At 39.5% G+C, this 17280-nt stretch overlaps 1 protein-coding gene across 2 annotated transcripts in view; it reads left to right on the forward strand.

Moving 5' to 3' along the window:
- Positions 1-14869, forward strand: part of CCDC68 (coiled-coil domain containing 68) — a 51908-nt gene extending 37039 nt beyond the window's left edge. For both annotated transcript variants that reach the window (XM_034995798.1, XM_034995799.1), the window contains 3 exons: positions 611-694; positions 9678-9754; positions 12066-14869. In XM_034995798.1, coding sequence (XP_034851689.1) covers positions 611-694; positions 9678-9754; positions 12066-12123 — 219 coding nt within the window. In that variant the 3' untranslated portion in view covers positions 12124-14869. The remainder of the gene's footprint in view (positions 1-610; positions 695-9677; positions 9755-12065) is intronic.
- Positions 14870-17280: the final 2411 nt, after the last annotated feature.

Genomic DNA, 17280 nt, shown 5'->3' on the forward strand with positions numbered 1-17280 from the left:
GGATGTAGGGGGCAGCCCACGTTCTCCTTTGACAGATGAGAAAACAGAGGCTCGCAGTAGTTAAGTGACAGGGCTGGTAGTGGCAGAACCAGCCTTCGAACCCGTGGGTTTCCTCTCTTCCCACTCTGTTCTGGTCATCCGCCCACCTCCCCAGTTGCACACTGCTTTTTGGCAGATGCTTTTCTTCCCAAGCAAAGCAGGCTCACCTCATTATGCCGCGGGTTGACCAGATCTCTGCCCTCGGGAGCTTCCCCGTTCTGGGTGGTGGCCTTGTGTGATGGCCACCAGCCTCTGCATCGGCAGTATGACCCTGTGTGTCGGAAACAGAAGGATGGCCAAAGCTGCCTTCCACAGGAGGCATGCCCACGGGTTTGGTTTAAACAGGTTTTCCGGAGATTACAGTGTTTAATAGGACTGCCCACACGCTCTCATCCCCAGGTGCCAATTTGCCCTGCTCTTTTCTATAAGCTACTGAATCCGCTAATGCTTTGGGATTTAATTTTTTTATTTGATGGATGTCAGTGGACCACAGAAACCTGTGCAGTGTCTGACTTAAGTAACTTCCCTGTTGTCTGACAAGACTTTTCCAATTGTGTTTCCTCATTCTTAGATGGAAGGATTAAAAAATAACTTAAAAGAACAAGATAAAAGAATTGAAAATCTGAAAGAAAAAGTTCACATACTTGAAGCCCAGGTAAGGAGGGAGTCTGCTGTATAGTTCAGTGTAAATGTGAGTGTGTGTGTGTGTGTGTGTGTGTGCGCTCGGTGTGTCTGTGAGCCTTTGTATGAATGACACCGTGAGTCCATATAAGGGCCGGTGTGTGCATGTGTCTGTGTGGGTTTATGAGTGTCTTTTTGTGAATGTGTGTGCATGTGCATCTTCTATGCATACGAAATTATGGATTTGTGGGAGAGGTACTCCTAATAATTACTGAAGTATTAAATATTATTTTATAATATTAAATTATTAGTATTAAATATTATGAAATTACTGTTAAAAGTTCATCCAAATTTTCCAGAATGCTTGCTCTCCTGGGGGGACAAATAAGAACATCTCTCCATGTGGACTTGAATTAGAAGCTCGATCAAGACCATCTGGGGTGAATTCAGCTCTGGCCAGATGGCTGGGTTTGCTGTCTTATGTCTTTGTTTCCTTCCCGCCCTGAGATGTCCTCTTTCCTCCTCTTTCCTCACTCACACCCATCATGGCTTGCACGGTTTGCCTCGGGGCTCATCCACTTCAAGAAGCCTCTTGTAGTTTTCTTATCTTTCAGTGTTTTGAAACATAACAATAACTTACTGTGATAAGACATGCTTTTCTTCCTGCCCACTCCTTCCCCTCTACACTAGGGAAGCCCTTTATAGGCTTTCAGCTGCAGGTGGAGGCTTGGCAGCACCCTGCCTCCCAGGAAGTGCAGCAAAGCCCACTGAGGCTGGAGCACCTGAAGACGCCACCCCTGCCTCCCCCCTGGGCTCTAGCTGGTGCTCAGTGCTTCCGCCTCTGCCTCTGTCAGAGGCTCTTAACTGACTGCCTGGGCCTGGTCACCTTTTCTCCTTCATTCTGTAGTATTTTGACTTCCTGCTTGTCCCCCTGCCAGTGTTACATGAGATGCTCTGACTGCCACCAGACACCTCATCATCGTTGGGGGCTTTTCTCGTCCCCAGGATAGACCACGCACCCAGCACACTGCCCCACCTTTTCTCTTGCCACCTGTTCTCTCAGCTCTCCCCAAACAGAAGGAACAAGTCATCATAACATAAAGAGGTTGTAAATAGTTTTACATCTTAAATTTTGTAACCAGAGCCGTGGTGTGCCAATTCTCCCTTCCCAGAGGACCGCTGTTCTCTCTCTCTTCTGGAAGGTGAACCCTATGAGCCTCAGACTTTCCTTAGATTTTCACCTTCTTTAGGCTACACATGGCTATTTGAGAAAGACCATGCTTGCAGCTCTGTGCAGCTGAAAAATGCAGGGATGGGGGAATAATTGGCTCAAAACTCGTGTCCACTCAAGTGCCCAGTAATGGCTTGTCAGTTTACATCGAGGGGTTCAGATGATGGGATTCAGACCACATTAGAGCCTCTTCCTCCCAAAAAATGTCCCTATAGGGATTTCCTCACTGCTTTTTGTACTTAGTGGATTTTTTTGGCAAATGTTACTTGATAAAATATTTTTCTTATATTATTTTTAATGTAATTAATATATATTCATTCATTCCATACCAATTAGGAAATATGAATAAGTACTTATAATAAGAACATCACGCAGACTTGCCATCCGTGGGTAATCACTCCGCACAGTTGTGTCCATCTGTATTTCTGTAGGACTCGATTTGCCTGTTCCATACCTGTGTGTATGTATTACATGGCATAATATCATGCCCGTTTCATTGTATTTTTAAGCTTCATTCATTTGTTCACATTATCAATCTTGTTGTTAATCCTCTAAGTACTTACTGCGTGGCTGCTGGGGTGTAGAATTTTGGGAACTGACTAAGTTGGGGAAGTGGCTAAGTTCGGGAAAACAGTATTGGACAAAAGGGACATGAGGCCCGCACTCTGGAATTGACTGTCTAGAGAGGGAGACAGATGCATAAATGAACATGTAAATAGCACTATTGTGGAAGCATTCTGCAAGGAAAGAACAAGATGTTCTGACAGATAATACCTAGATGGAGGACTTAGCTTGGTGGGTGGAAAGAAGTTCTCTAAGAAAATGAATTTTAATCTGAGCCTAGTGAAAAATTGGGTGGTAGGGCTTGTCAGGAAGAGGGACAGGGAGCCATTGTGAGTGCTTCTAATCTAAGAGTTAGATGGAATAGCATGGGATGATATTGGAAAGGTAGGAAGGGGCTAGATCATAGACCATGCCAAAGAGTTTTTTTTCTCTATATAACAATATAACAAGAAGTCTTTGCTTAACAATCAGATTACATTTATGTTATCTTTTAAAATAGCCACTTTATTGATATACAATAATTTAATTAACTGAGTCCTTGTTATTGGACATTAGATTGTTTTTGGTATTGCTTTTGTAACAGCACTGAATTCAACATATTTATACAAACATCACTGATCATTTGTATATTTACTTCCTTCCTTAAGATAAATTTTTAGAAGCGGAATTGGTAACTCAAAGTATATCCATTTTTCAGGTTTTTGATAATGTGCTCTCTGACTCCCAGGGTTCTGCTGGATCAATCATCTCTCTTAGCAACAACAGCCCCACCTGCAGCTGCCTCTGCTCTAGCAGTCAAGTTTTTGCTCACTTTCAGTCCTTCAGGCCTGATATTTCTGATCTGCTCATAGTCTTATTTTTTCCTCTTCATTACTAAGGGATTTTAATACTTAGAAATCCTTTGTTATTATTTTAATAAAATCTAAGAAGGGAGACATGATAAACACATGTGCTCAGGTTCCCTTTTTGGACTGGGAATCCCATTTAAATCCAAGTTTATGTGTAATTCAGGAAGTTTGGTGTGAGGTAGGGATCTAACATTGTAGTTGTCTCACTTTATTGAGAAGTCTGGCCTTTATTCATGAATTTGAAGTGCCTATTATCCTAGACTGAGTTTTTATGTTGGAAATCTCTTCTGATGGTGTATCTGCCTATTTGGGCTCCAGTACCCTACTGCTTTACACATTGCACACTGGTCACACATTTTAATTGGAGATACTGTTAATCCGTCTCTGAGCTTTCACTTCACTGTGTTCTAGCCAGACATAATTAAGTGCCAGCTATCATCACAGGATTCAGGTATCAATGGTACTGCTGCTTTTAATCCAGTTTTATGTCCTTTAGTTGTGTCTGTTTATTTATATCATCCCAAAAATAAATGTTACCATCCTAAATAGGCTGGCAACTTAACTCAGATTGCTCAGGTACAGTACATTATCCAACTGGTCTTGTGGTCTAATAGTTAGACGGGAACAATGTATTTGTTTCCATTGTACTCTGTTTCTGTATTTCCAAATGCAGCAAATAATTGCTGATTAGCCACTCAGTGTTATATGCGAGAAAGCAACAGATTTGTTCCCTTCGTGGGAACTTCTTGGTTGATTGTAGACTCTCTGCAGTGATGTGCAAACACTGCTCAATACTATCTCAGATTCTCTGTACATAGCTCGATTTAAGCCTCTGTTTTTTAGTGTGTTCTTTCATAAAAGAGTCTTCAAACTATAGCAGTATCTGACGAATATCTTTATATTCTCAAAATTTCTTATCTTCAGTAAATAAATCTTTTCCTTCACAGCAAGAAGTTTTACAATGACCATTTCAGCTTTAAAAAAAGTCCAAGCTGCATCAATTTAATTGATTCATCAAATAGTTTTGTGTGTTTATGATGTACCAGGAAATGTTTCCAGTGCTGGGTATGGGTAACGCACAGAACAGACTGTCCCAGATCTCCTCTAGCTTATTAATTGAAGATACAGATAATAAGCACATAAACAAGTAAATAAACAATTTAATAAGGGAGGGACAAGTACTCTGAAAAGTGTAGAATGTGACAATGTGATAGTTATAGAGTGATGGGGGTCAGGAAGGGTATCTTTGAACCTGTGATATTTGACCAGGTACTTGAATTTGGTGAGTGTTTGAGCCATGGTTAGCCTATTTCTGGTCTGGTCCTAGTCAGTGCTTTATTATGAAGTTCTTAAACTGGGGTGATTTATGCAGGGATATACTATCTTGCACTGCAAATATAAGACCACTGCCTATTTTGGAATCCATTAAATCACAGGGTGAATTGATTCCATTTATGATAAATGGTCACCCAAGCTTGAACAACCAAGTTAAACACATCACCTCTGTTTCTAAACCACAGACAGCATCATCCATACCAAAAACATTCATCTCTTTTTAGGCATGCTACATGCTTCATTTTATTTAACCTTCAAGATTACTCTTGGAGAAAGTTATCTATTACATTTTGTAAGTGATTAAACTGAGATCCAGAGAATTTAAGAAACTCGTTCAAAATCACTCATTTGAGTCTTATTGTCTTGGAAGCACAGGCTCCCGTCCTCCCATCACCACCACAAAAATCTATTTATTGGAGTGATTAAATAAGGGTGTGTTGGGGGGAGTACGTGTGTATGTGCATGTGCATATATATATGTGTGTGTGAAATACATGTGTGTGCATACAATATGTATTTAGAAATGAAGAGTTACTAAATTTGCCTGACCATTTATATTGATTTTAGTCATTTTCACAGTTACTATATTACAGTGTTTTCCACTTTCCAGTGTTTTGAGTCATAGTAACAAATACTTTTTTTCTGTGGCTGTCTTTCTATCCTAGCAGGGTTTTTTTTTTTCCCTCTCCAGAAGGGAGGTATATTCACTCATATAACTCAATCCTTTAAAACAACAACGAGGGGTGCCTGGGTGGCTCAGTCGTTAAGCGCCTGCCTTCGGCTCAGGTCATGGTCCCAAGGTCCTGGGATTGAGCCCCGCATCGGGCTCCCTGCTCAGCAGGAAGCCTGCTTCTCCCTCTCCCACTCCCCCTGCTTGTGTTCCCCACTCTCTCTGTGTCTCTATCTGCCAAATAAATAAATAAAATCTTGGGACACCTGGGTGGCTCAGTCGTTAAGTGTCTGCCTTCGGCTCAGGTCATGATCCCAGGGTCCTGGGATCGAGCCCCTCATCGGGCTCCCTGCTCTGCGGGAAGCCTGCTTCTCCCTCTCCCGCTCCCCCTGCTTGTGTTCTCTCTCTCGCTGTGTCTCTCTCTGTCAAATAAATAAATAAAAATCTTTAAAAAATAAATAAATAAATAAATAAATAAAATCTTTTTAAAAAATAATAAATAAAAAAATAAAACAACAACGACAAGAACAACCTTAAGGTTTTTAAAACTTTTAAAAATATCACTGGAAGATTTCTGCTTAACTCTACCAAAATTATTTACTGTTCTTTCTATTTTTGCCATATCTTTATCACCTTCATTTTCATCTCTGACGTTCCTCTCACATCTCATGCATTTCTAGCTTCCTGACTAATCATGGGCTGATACGGAAATATGAAATACATCTTCAGAAATTCCTCCATTTTCTAAACACTGAAGATTATCTTATTTTATATACTCACCGTGATCCCTAAAATTTAATTTAACAAGAATGTGTTGATAGAAAGGATGCAAAAAGTAGGTTCTTTTGGAAAACTGCATCAATAAACTATCCTTGGACAGAGTCATCATAATGGCAGACATATTCTGGTCAGTGATTTGCAGTTTTGTAAAGTAGTGATGTAATAAAACTCCTGGATGTGGCTGTTCTAATGACAGGAAAAACTATGAAAATGAATCAAAAATAAATACCTAAATCTAGCAGCTTAAATAAATCAGCATGGAAGCTGAGATAAATGAACATAAAGACAGTCTAACATGATAACTCTTATGCTTTTGTATTGTTTGATACTCAGCAACTTGAGAAACTAGGAGTTTGTTTTGGAAAAACTCCCAGTAGCCTTTACGTAATTGTCCAGCCTGGATTATTTTTATTCCCATATTCATTGTCATCAGGATGTTATGATTCATATCGCTTCCTAACTTGCAGAGTATTGTATAGAGACTAGTTTTTCTCAGCAACATACTTGGCCTGTGATAGGTGCCTACGCTTGTTTGGAGTGCATATTAGCTTTATCTCCATTACACAAGGAACATCTTTATTATCAATTTATCAAATGTGAAGTACATTTCCTATGTGAGACTTAAGTGCTTAACTCTTGAAACATCACAGCAAAAAGATCATTGCGTGTGAAGATTTTTGCTCCATTTTTTTAGTTATTATGCAGCATAGATGCTGAAGGAGAAGAAGGGGCAAAATCCACATCTTGTCTCTGGTTTCCCTACTCCGGTAGTTCTTCATCTTAGCAGCACATTAGAATCACCTGTGGAGTCTTGAAAACTTTTTTTTTAAGATTTTATTTATTTTATCTTAGAGAAAGGGGGGTGGGGGAGGGGCAGAGGTCTCAAGAAGATTCTCAGCTGAGCATGGAGCCAGAAGCAGGGCTCAATCCCACAACCCTGAGATGGTGATCTGAGCTGAAACCAAGAGTCAGAGGCTTAACAGACTGAGCCGCCCAGGCGCCCCATGAGTCTTGAAAACTCTTGAACCCAGACTACAACCAAGTTAAATAGAATCTCTGGGGTGAGGCTCTAACATGAGTAGATTTTAAATCTCCCCAGATAGGGACACCTGAGTGGCTCAGTCCGTTAAGCGTCTGCCTTCGGCTTAGGTCATGATCCCAGGGTCCTGAGAGAAAGTCCTGCATTGGGCTCCTTGCTCAGCAGGGAGCCTGCTTCTCCATCTCCCTCTACTGCTCCCCCTGCTCGTGCGCACTCTCTCTCTGACAAATAAATAAATAAAATCTTTAAAAAAAAAAAAAAAGAAGCTTTAATCTTCCCAGATAATTCCAATATAAAACCAGCACTGTAGTCCAGTGGTTCTCAAATTTGAGCAGATGTCAGAATCATCTGGTGAGCTTCTTAAAACACATCCCTTGGCCACCCTGGGTTTCTCAGTAGGTCTCGCTGTAGACTGAGGATCTGTAGTTCTAGCAGATTCCCGGGTGATGCTGATATTGCTGATATCCCGAGATCACACTTTAAGAACTGTTGCCTTAGTCTTTTCCCCCCTTCTTTTCCACCTATGCCATTTCACTTTGTTTTCAAGGTCCAGGTGAAATCTCCTTGTGTATGAAAATGTTACAAAGTTATTCTAGTCACACTGATTTCTGTTACACCTTTTATGTAGTAATTAATTACCTACTGCCTATGGCATCTCCTGAACCGCCTTTATTTATTTATATTTTTTAATGTTCACGTGTTTGTCTTGTCACCCCCACTATACTGTGCATCCTGTGCGCTGGAGAGAGAGATCCACGTTTTCCTGTGTTGCTTCACATTCACTCTGCTCCCGGCTTGGTGCCATAGACATGGCAGAGACTCACTAACTGGATGGATGGATGGATGGATGGTTGCAGTAGATTAATTGTGGATTAATTTCCTGACAGTTTCCTTTTTTCTGTTTCATGTTTATCAGATCTGAAGTCCCTTTAGAAATCATTGAATCTCTATGTCCTCCTGGGGCTCACCATTTACTTATTTGTAATGTAAGGAGGCTGGGCTAATTCCTATGGTTACAGAAAAATAACATCTTGCAGGGAAAAGAGCATAGGATTTGGAGTCAGGCCTGCATAAAGCCCACACATTTATATAGAATGGGTGATCAGAAACAAGTTACCCAAACAATTTGAGCTTTGCCGGCCCTATTTCTTTAATATGCGTAAGAGTAAAAGTCATCAAAGAAAAGATTTTATAGAAAGCACCTGGCAAAGGTCTTGACATTTGCTAGGCACTCATAATTATGAACTCTCTTGCTTCCATCAAAATTCTAACATCTATTTCCCCAAACCATGCATTTGGTGTTGGCTTACTTCAAACCATCAGGTGGACTTTTAGGAAATACCTTTTAAACTTCAATTATATGATTCTTTATTTAACTCCTTAGTTTCCTACTAGGGATCGGAGCTGGTGTGTTACTGTCCTTTGGAGGCCACAGCTCCACCTGTCAGCCTCCCACCCAGCTACCTTCCAGTCCCAGCCCCTGCTATTCTGGTGTATCCTTCAAACAACTCTGACCTGTCAGTGCGGCCCACTGACAACTCCACCCTGGGCATGATGCTTTGCTGTTTTAAGTCTCATGTTCCAGATCTGTGAAATCTGTGCTTGGTGTGGCCATGCGATAGAGGAAGCATGGGCTCTGGACCAGGAGGACCCGACTCTGAACCTGAGTTCTGCCATGAACAAGATGTTGGGCACTTAAGCTCTTTGGATCTCAGTCTTTAGCTATAAAAATGGTACTTGGACCAGAAAATCATAACCAACTGTCTTTAAGTCTTAAAATCCATGCCAAACACTGAGCTGAGTACATATTGATATCTCATTTCAGAACCTGTGAAGAAGAGACTGTGATTCTAGCATACAGATGAGGAAATTGGGCACAGAGAGGTTAGGTAACTGAGGTCATGTAGCTACTGAGTGGCTAGGATTTGTACCTGAGAACTTAAACTCTTGCCTTCCTTATTATCAGCCATTGCATTATTTCCTAGAATTATGAGAGTGCTCCCAGATTTAAAATATTATGATCATATGAGATTTGTTTCTTCCAACTAATACATGATAGGCAAGATGTGTATCATTTACCACTAGCATAGAGATCAAGAAATTGAGGCTTCAGTGAGAAAATTGAGGCTAAAAATGACATGAACTATAAAGAATAGATGGTGCTTATTTTCATGGAGTTTATAATCAAGAGATTGCACAAGAACGACAAACTTGTAATCAATATCGTGGGTGTCTTTAACAAGGTCCTTTAACGAAGTTATTTTATGAACTTCTTTGCATCTGTCTATGTAAAATCGAACATAGTTCAGCTGTTAAATTTCAGAAGCTCACGTAGACTACTCCACTTTTATGCACTTTTCCAGGTGTGTTTGTAATTTCAGAGATAATAGGGACTCTCAACTGGCTGCATTCTGTGTTCTAATAGAGTGACTGAAACAACAAGCTTACTGCCAAGGAATGATGTAGGTGGTGGGTTGATCAGAAGCATTAAGCATGTGGCTAATAAATGTGCTACCTATCTAATCTCTGCACATTTTTTTTTCAACTGTAGAATAAAGAACTAAAAACCAAGGTGGCGCTTTGGTCTGAAACACCTAGGACAATAGTATCTAAGGCTGTCTCTACAAGGTAAGGTTTTCCTTCCCTCACCGCCATCTGCCTTCACAGCTTCTGTTGGACATTCATTCATGAATGTTGACATTTATCCCACTTGAGAAATATTCCAATCTATTAATACTTACGTAGTAATTATTGGTTTACTGTCTGTTTCCCAGTTCTTGAGAAGAAGACCTGTGTTACTTGTTCATCATTGAATCCTCAAAGCCTAACATAGAAATACTTACTGAATAAATGAGTGAATAAATTTAGATATCTTTTCTTGCTTTGTGCCATAAAATAAGTCTAGTCTTGGCTTCAACACTTTCTCCAAGCAGCACACATCATTTCTTCTCTGTTGTCCTTGTTTCTCTGTTTACTCCTGTGTTCTGTAGCATTGATGAGCATATTAATTATAAATTGTTTGTATTTATTTAAATGTCCACGTCTGTATCTCAAACCAGGTAGATTGTCAATGTCAAGAAGGCAGGAGTAGTTCCTTGTATTTCACTTTATTTCCTAAATTGCTAAGGGCAAGTGTCTTCAGTAACTACCTAATAATGACTGAATCAAGCAATGATAATGGCCCATGACAGCAATCAAAATGATGGTTGAAACCATCAAAATCACTTTCTAATGGTGACAGAATCTGAAATGCCAAGTTGTAAAAAAAAAAACAAAAAAACTTCTGGGCTCAAATCTTATTTCCATAATACTCTGTGAAATTATCACTTAAAAGAAAACATAGTCTGTAATTACATGAATCATTTAAAAAGTGATTAAAAACTTCCTGTTCTAGCAGCTTTTGAATTTCCCAGTCTAGTCCCTCTAGGGCAAAAGCCTGTTTTCTGAAACTCACCTTGGCGCAGTGCCTGAGGTAGAAAATCAGGTCTGCTGTGATCAGCCTCAGTCCAGGAAATCAGGTAGATCTATCTTCCTGTTCAGAATTCCCTGCAGCCTTGCTTCACTTTGCTAAGGATGCATGTAATTAGAGACGAGATGAAGCCATTCTGAATCGAGGCTTCTAGAATCCTTGGGCTCCCAGAGGCTAAGTTATCAACTTTTTGGCCACTGGCCCTGCAACTTCCAATAAAGAAAAGAAACTAAGCCCCAGAAAGAGTAAAGGAGGAAGTGAATACCCACGATTCAGAAGCAGTGAGAGAAGAAGTCACTTGAGTGGGGGAAGAAATGAAGAGTCCAGAATAGAAGGGCAAGCATGACTTCCCAAGGGAAAGGAAGGGGATTGCTTTGTTGTTCCCTTACCAGATACCAGTCCCCTTGGGGTGGTAGGGCATGGTGGCCCTCCTCAGCTGTTTTGATCCTGTAGGGAGTGCAGCCAGAGTGGAGTAGAGGAGAGAGAGTCAGGTTGTCTCTAGATTGTAACTACTTCAGTATGGAATGTGGAAACTCTAGCCCGTGCAGAGGGAAGGTGCTGGAGAGAAGGACTTCTACCGCCAATTCTTTAGCTGTAGTAAATTAATTATTCAGGTCTTTTAGTTTTAAAGATATTTTTTTCTTCCTATCTCATCTTTGTAAGATAAAATATGGCCAATTGGCTGCTTTGAGGATGTAAGCAGTAGTATGGTTTGGGAAGTCTTGGGTTCGCCCATAGGCAATGGAATTATAACTCAAGGGAGAGACTGGAGTAGAAAAGTAGCTGGTAAGGGGGAAAATAATCATGTACACTTAAAGATTAATCCAGGCAAATCTCTTTCATCACCCATAAAATATAGCTCTATATCTCTCAGTAAGTACTACAAAGCAAGGTGTTTCCCTTGAGCATTAGAACAGAGAGATATTTCTTGAACACCGGAAGAAGTGTTTGCTGGAGATTCGGGGTCATGCTCTTAGACAACAACAACAGAACACACATAGAAGACTGTGTGCGTGTGCGTGTGTGTGTGTGTGTATACTCACATATACATACATGTATATTTTAAATACTAGAATCACACACGTTGAGGAGAGAAGTTCAGACAGAACTGCAGTGTCCTGGCAGAAGGGTTGATTTGCTTCCTATCTCCAAGTCACTCCAGTGTATGTCTTCACTCTGTGGAATGGCAGACACAGGCTCGCTCGCTCTCTCCCCTCCCCTCACTCTTCCTCACTCTTGTCCTACTACAACTAGCTGAATTGACATAAGGTTGATGCTTCCACATGTGATTCTAGTATGTCTCATGGGGAATTAGAGTCAGCCAATTAACCACCATATCTCTTAGGTTAAAGCAATTAGTGCAAACTGGGTAGTAGAGCGGTGGTGGAGATGGTAATCATGGCGATACAGCACTTACATCACGAACATTTAATGTGCTCGATTTCAATAATTGTATGGTCTTTTCTACAGTGAATTGAAGACTGTCAACACCACGCCCTATTTGATGTTGATTAGGCTCCGGAAATGAGCTGACTGGCTGAATATCTGAATGAGAAAGATTGCTACGTGGGTCTTATTTATTCCTCAAAACACAGCCTAAACTTGCATGCTGAAATGGCTCAATGCCAGCATTCAGTGGAATGTACTATACATCAACAGTTTTGCAGGAAGATGACATTCCAGAAAATCAAACAAAATATATATTCAGGGGAAGGAACTCTTTCTTCAAAACTTACGAAATGGGTGAAGAGACCAGGGGCTTTCGATGGAAAATGAATTTTGCTTTAAACTTAAAAAAAAAGATCTGAATCTTTCTTGCAGATTTTTGCTGAAGGGAGTGGTTTAAGGTTGTTGACAGTGACTTTTTGATAGTGGTTTTTGTGTATATAAATGGAAGAGTATATGTGTGTATGTGTAAATGATATATTTTAAAGTTCACTTTGGATAATAAAAAAAATATCTTAACATGAATTTATAAATTCACCTCCTGACCCAGTGTTCATGGGAGAGTTACTGTATTATGGGCAGGAGAAGGAGTAGGTTCTGTTTAGCTAATTCCCCAACCCACATAACCCTCCAAAGTTGAGAATCGTGGCGTCTCACCACACCTGAGGAAGCCACTATTCTTCAGTTGGGATTGAAAATTGGTTGCTAGAGACAACCCACAAATAAGCACAAAGAAATGGAGCTTGTGGCTCTCTCTGGCTTCGTGACTAATTTTCTTTTCAAGATTCATTATTATCTGCGACGATCTTTGGAGGGAAGAATAGAAACACAATGCTGTCAGCTCATACCTCCATAAACATGCTGTCTGCAGCCAGGAAGACTCTGAATTCATGAATTGGAATTAAATGTCCAGTGCTTTGGTGAGAGCGTATTTACATTTTGATATGGGCATTCATCACAGGTGGAGTCTGGGATTGCTGTGAGGAAAACCAGACTCTGATTTGCAGAAATGCAAACATGTTGACCCTCCAGAAGAGAACACACTTCAACTAAAGGAATAATGGGCAGCCTTAGCCCCACTGAAGGCTGAATTGCTTGTAAGCCTTTTGATGGTCCTCTCGGGTGTAGGACTGTAAACATTTTCTCAGGAAAGATGCTGGAAGTCTTTCAATGTGGAATGTGAAATAGCAGTGTTATCTATGAAATATTTAAAAATACATACAAATGAGATAAAGTAATGTATTTATAAATTTATCAAAGTACTGTAATCCTTGGGGCACCTGGGTGGCTCAGTCAGTTAAGCATCTGCTTTTGGCTCGGGTCATGATCTCAGGGTCCTGGGATCTTCCTCTGTCCTCTGCCTCCTCCCCACCGCTCATACTCTGTCTCTCCCTCTCTCTCAAATAAATATTTTTTAAAGTACTGTAATCCTTGAAATGTATGTGTGCATTTCATGCTTCACGTTTTTATTGCTTGCTAGTTTTTCAGCTGTAGTTATCGAATAACATTTATGGCACAGTTCCTATACCAGGAACAATTCTAAGTACTTTACCTGTATTAATTACTTTAATCTTCCCAATAGGCCTTAAAAGCAGGTCATATTATTACTCCATCTTCTAGGGGTGGGTACTGTGAGGTCCAGGACTTTTCCCTGCTGCTAATGATGGAGCAAGGATTGGGACCTCTGACTTGGCTATCAATAGTCCTTCTATCTGCTCACTTGGTGGTCTGAGATATTTCCACAATTTGGAAATACCTCTTTTTGCTCCTTTAAAAACACAGCTTCCTTGTTGACTATGTGCATTATCCCACAAATGACACTCAGAAATAACCCTGACTCATAAAGTAAATATTTTGCTACAATTAAGTTGGCCTTTCACCTGTTGGATTACCCTCATGCAAACTTAATTCAGAAAAACTTCCCTGCTAAAAATCTTCTAATTCTACATTTATTACCATGACCTTATGCCACATGGAAGATTTTTTGGTAGTATATTTTCAGGCACATTTGTAGGAGATTGGGATCATGAACTCTGTCAAGTATTTGCAGTGTGGTAGGCGAATTTGCCTTTCACCTGGAGACTACTTAGGTTTCGTTTTACACCCCAGTCACCATGCAGGATGGTAATAAATGTGAGAGTTTGGAATGGATCCATCTAACTGAGCTAACAACTAGAATGATTCCCATTAGAATAATGTACTCTAGAGTCAAAAATGGGAAGACACTGTTGGATTTAATTTAGGTTTAACTCTGCTCATTTTTGAACATGGAAGTCTACTGGACGTGATACAGCTAGGACCTGGTCATGTGCTCTCCACGTTCACCCTGGAATGGCCTTTGGATTTCCTGAGAATAAGAACAGTTTCAGAAGCTTAAAAAGGTTTGGACTCTTCAAATACGAAAGTATGTTTTTAGTAGCATCAGCAATATCATTTATTTGTCATATGTGGATTATGTCCTCTATCTTTATTTCAGCTTTTATGATTTGGAATGTTTTTTGAATAAATATTTCTGAGCGATGAAACAAATGATCATAGTGAAGAATAAAAAGCATTAACCTAAAAGTAGTACAACAAGAGAAATACAGGAAAAGAAAAACCAGTTTAGTTGTAGTCTAAATAATTGTCCTTATAATTATACTAATCAATATATCAGATAAGAAGGTCTGAGGTGGATCTTGAAGTGAATACAGGAAGGTGGAAAATAAAAAGAAACTTTGTTTCACTTTGATTACATATTGTTACAAATTATCATTAAGAAACGTTTAAGCAACAACAAAATGTCTAAACAATTGGTATAATACATACATCTTTTGAATAATTGCTTATGGTATGCCTTACAATAAAATTTATATCATATTTTGTTTATTTTTTGTTCTCATTTCTTTTTACATGAAAATTATTACACATAAGTGAATTAAGTCATTTTTATTTGACTGTTTATGACAATATAACCCATAGTAAATGGATTGTTTTTGCCAGTGAACAGATATTTAGATAGCTCCCTGAGTTTTTCTGTTAATTTTCCCTGGATCCAAATTAATGGAAAAAGTAATCTATTAAGTTTTTATCCTGAATTTGAAAAAATAATAGCATTATTATAAAATTAAGAACAAACACACTTCTCAAACATTTCATTTCTTTATTTTGAAAATATTTACCTCTCCTCTGAGCTGGGAATAATTAGAGAATCCTATCAATATTGAAGTAGGGACCCAATCCATCAGGAGCTGAAAATTCCTCACTAATGTTAGCATTATCACTCCCGCCCCCCACTTCCTCCCTTCTGTACTTCCTTCTTTCTTTTATTTTTTTAGTGGGAAATATTCAAGATGCAATAAAGATTTAAATAATCATATTTAATCGCTTTATTATTAAAGTATATACTTATAAGTGTTAAAAATTGAACTAGAATTACAGAAAGTTGGGATTTATCCTAAGCATGCAAGGTTGTTTTATCATTTGAAAATCAATGTAATTAACCATATATACATAATAAAGAAAAACCATATAATTGTTTTAGTAAGTGAAGGAAAGTATTTGATAAAATTCAGCACTCATTCATAATAAAAACTCAGCTAAAATAAAAAGACTGGCCTTACTATGTGGAACAACCAAATCATATGCTAAAGGTGAGAATACAAATACGGTAGAAGCACTTGGGGAAACAGGTTGTTTCTTTAAAAGTTAAATATACACCTGCCATATGACCTAGCCACTCCATTCTTCAGTTTGTTGTTGCTGTTGTTTTGTTTTTTTACCAAGAGAAACAACAGCTTCTGTCCACATAATAATGTGTATCTGAATTTTCATGGCAATTTTGTTTGTAATAGCCAAAAACTGAAAACAAAACAGATGTCCATTAACAGGTGAACAGGTAAACAAAATGCGGTACATCCATACTTTAGAATATAACTCAATAAAAAGAAACAAAAAGCACAAACAAATATATACAACAATGGATAACCATTATCCGTAGTGAAAGAATCTAGAGGAAAAAGGACATAATGTGTGATTCCAGAGGGTCAGAGAGCAAATCAGTATTTGCCTGGGGACACGAGAGAAGAGTGCAGGGGAGTACAGAGAAACATAGGGAGGGAGTAGAAATGTCCAGTGTGTTGATATTGGTGATGTCATGGATGTGTTCCATGACAAAATCAATACCTTGTACAATTTAAATATTTACCTCAATAAAATAGTAAAAAAAATTTTTAAGTTGACACTATGTTATTCTATAGTCACCCAATCAGGTTCTCACATAAGATTCATTCATTCTTTTACTTTCAACAAATATTTTATTGAGTGCCCTCTATTTGCCAGGCACTGTTCTAAATGCCAGGGGTATGACAGTGGAGAAAGAAAAGGGCATGCGTGTGTCAGGGAAGAATGAAAAAGGAAAAATCTCTACCTTCACGTAAATATATTCTAGGGACAAAAAACAGATAATAAAGTCAGAGACGTCCCATGGACTGTGAAGAAAAATCAAGCCGAACACAGGGGTCAGGAGTTACCAGGGGGAAGGGTTGTGGTTGCAATTTTAAACTGGGTGATCATTTTAAACGTGGTAACTATGGCTTGGTAATTTAAAGAGGATAGTCACTTTATTTTTTTTAAGATTTTATTTATTTATTTGTCAGAGAGCACAAGCAGGGGGGGCAGCAGGCAGAGGGAGAAGCAGACTCCCCGCCGAGCAGGGAGCCCGATGTGGGACTGGAGCCCGATGTGGGACTCGATCCCAGGACCCCGGGATCATGACCTGAGCTGAAGGCAGACGCTTAACCGACTGAGCCACCCAGGCGTCCCAGGATAGTTATTTTAAATAAGGCCTCTCTCTTTCGAGGTAACATTTAAGCACAAACAGAAAGAAGGCTAAGAAAGTGACCAAACGAAGGTGTTGTTATTTGGTGGAGGAGGGGCCCAGGAAGAGGCGGGCACAGGTGTGGAGGCTCCAGAGGACAGGCAGACCAGGTGTGTCCCCGAAGAGCCGGGACATCAGTGCGGCTGGACTGGCAGGTGAAGAATAAGTCCTAATATTGTCTAAATCATTTTCCATGCAACATATTCTTTCACGTATCCCTGTATAAATCATTCCTTTTATTTGAATAATAAATTATCCTTCCAGTTCTTTGAATTCTGAGCAGCGGTAAGCTAATGAGTTTTAGGAATCTGTATCTCGGTTCCTGTTTGTCTATGTTTTCCTAACATACTGACAAAGCCCATGTTTTCTGGAAGGTACAGT

This window comes from Mirounga leonina, unplaced genomic scaffold, assembly GCF_011800145.1.
Source record: "Mirounga leonina isolate KUSES-001 unplaced genomic scaffold, KU_Mleo_1.0 Mir_93, whole genome shotgun sequence".
Lineage (NCBI taxonomy): Eukaryota > Metazoa > Chordata > Mammalia > Carnivora > Phocidae > Mirounga > Mirounga leonina.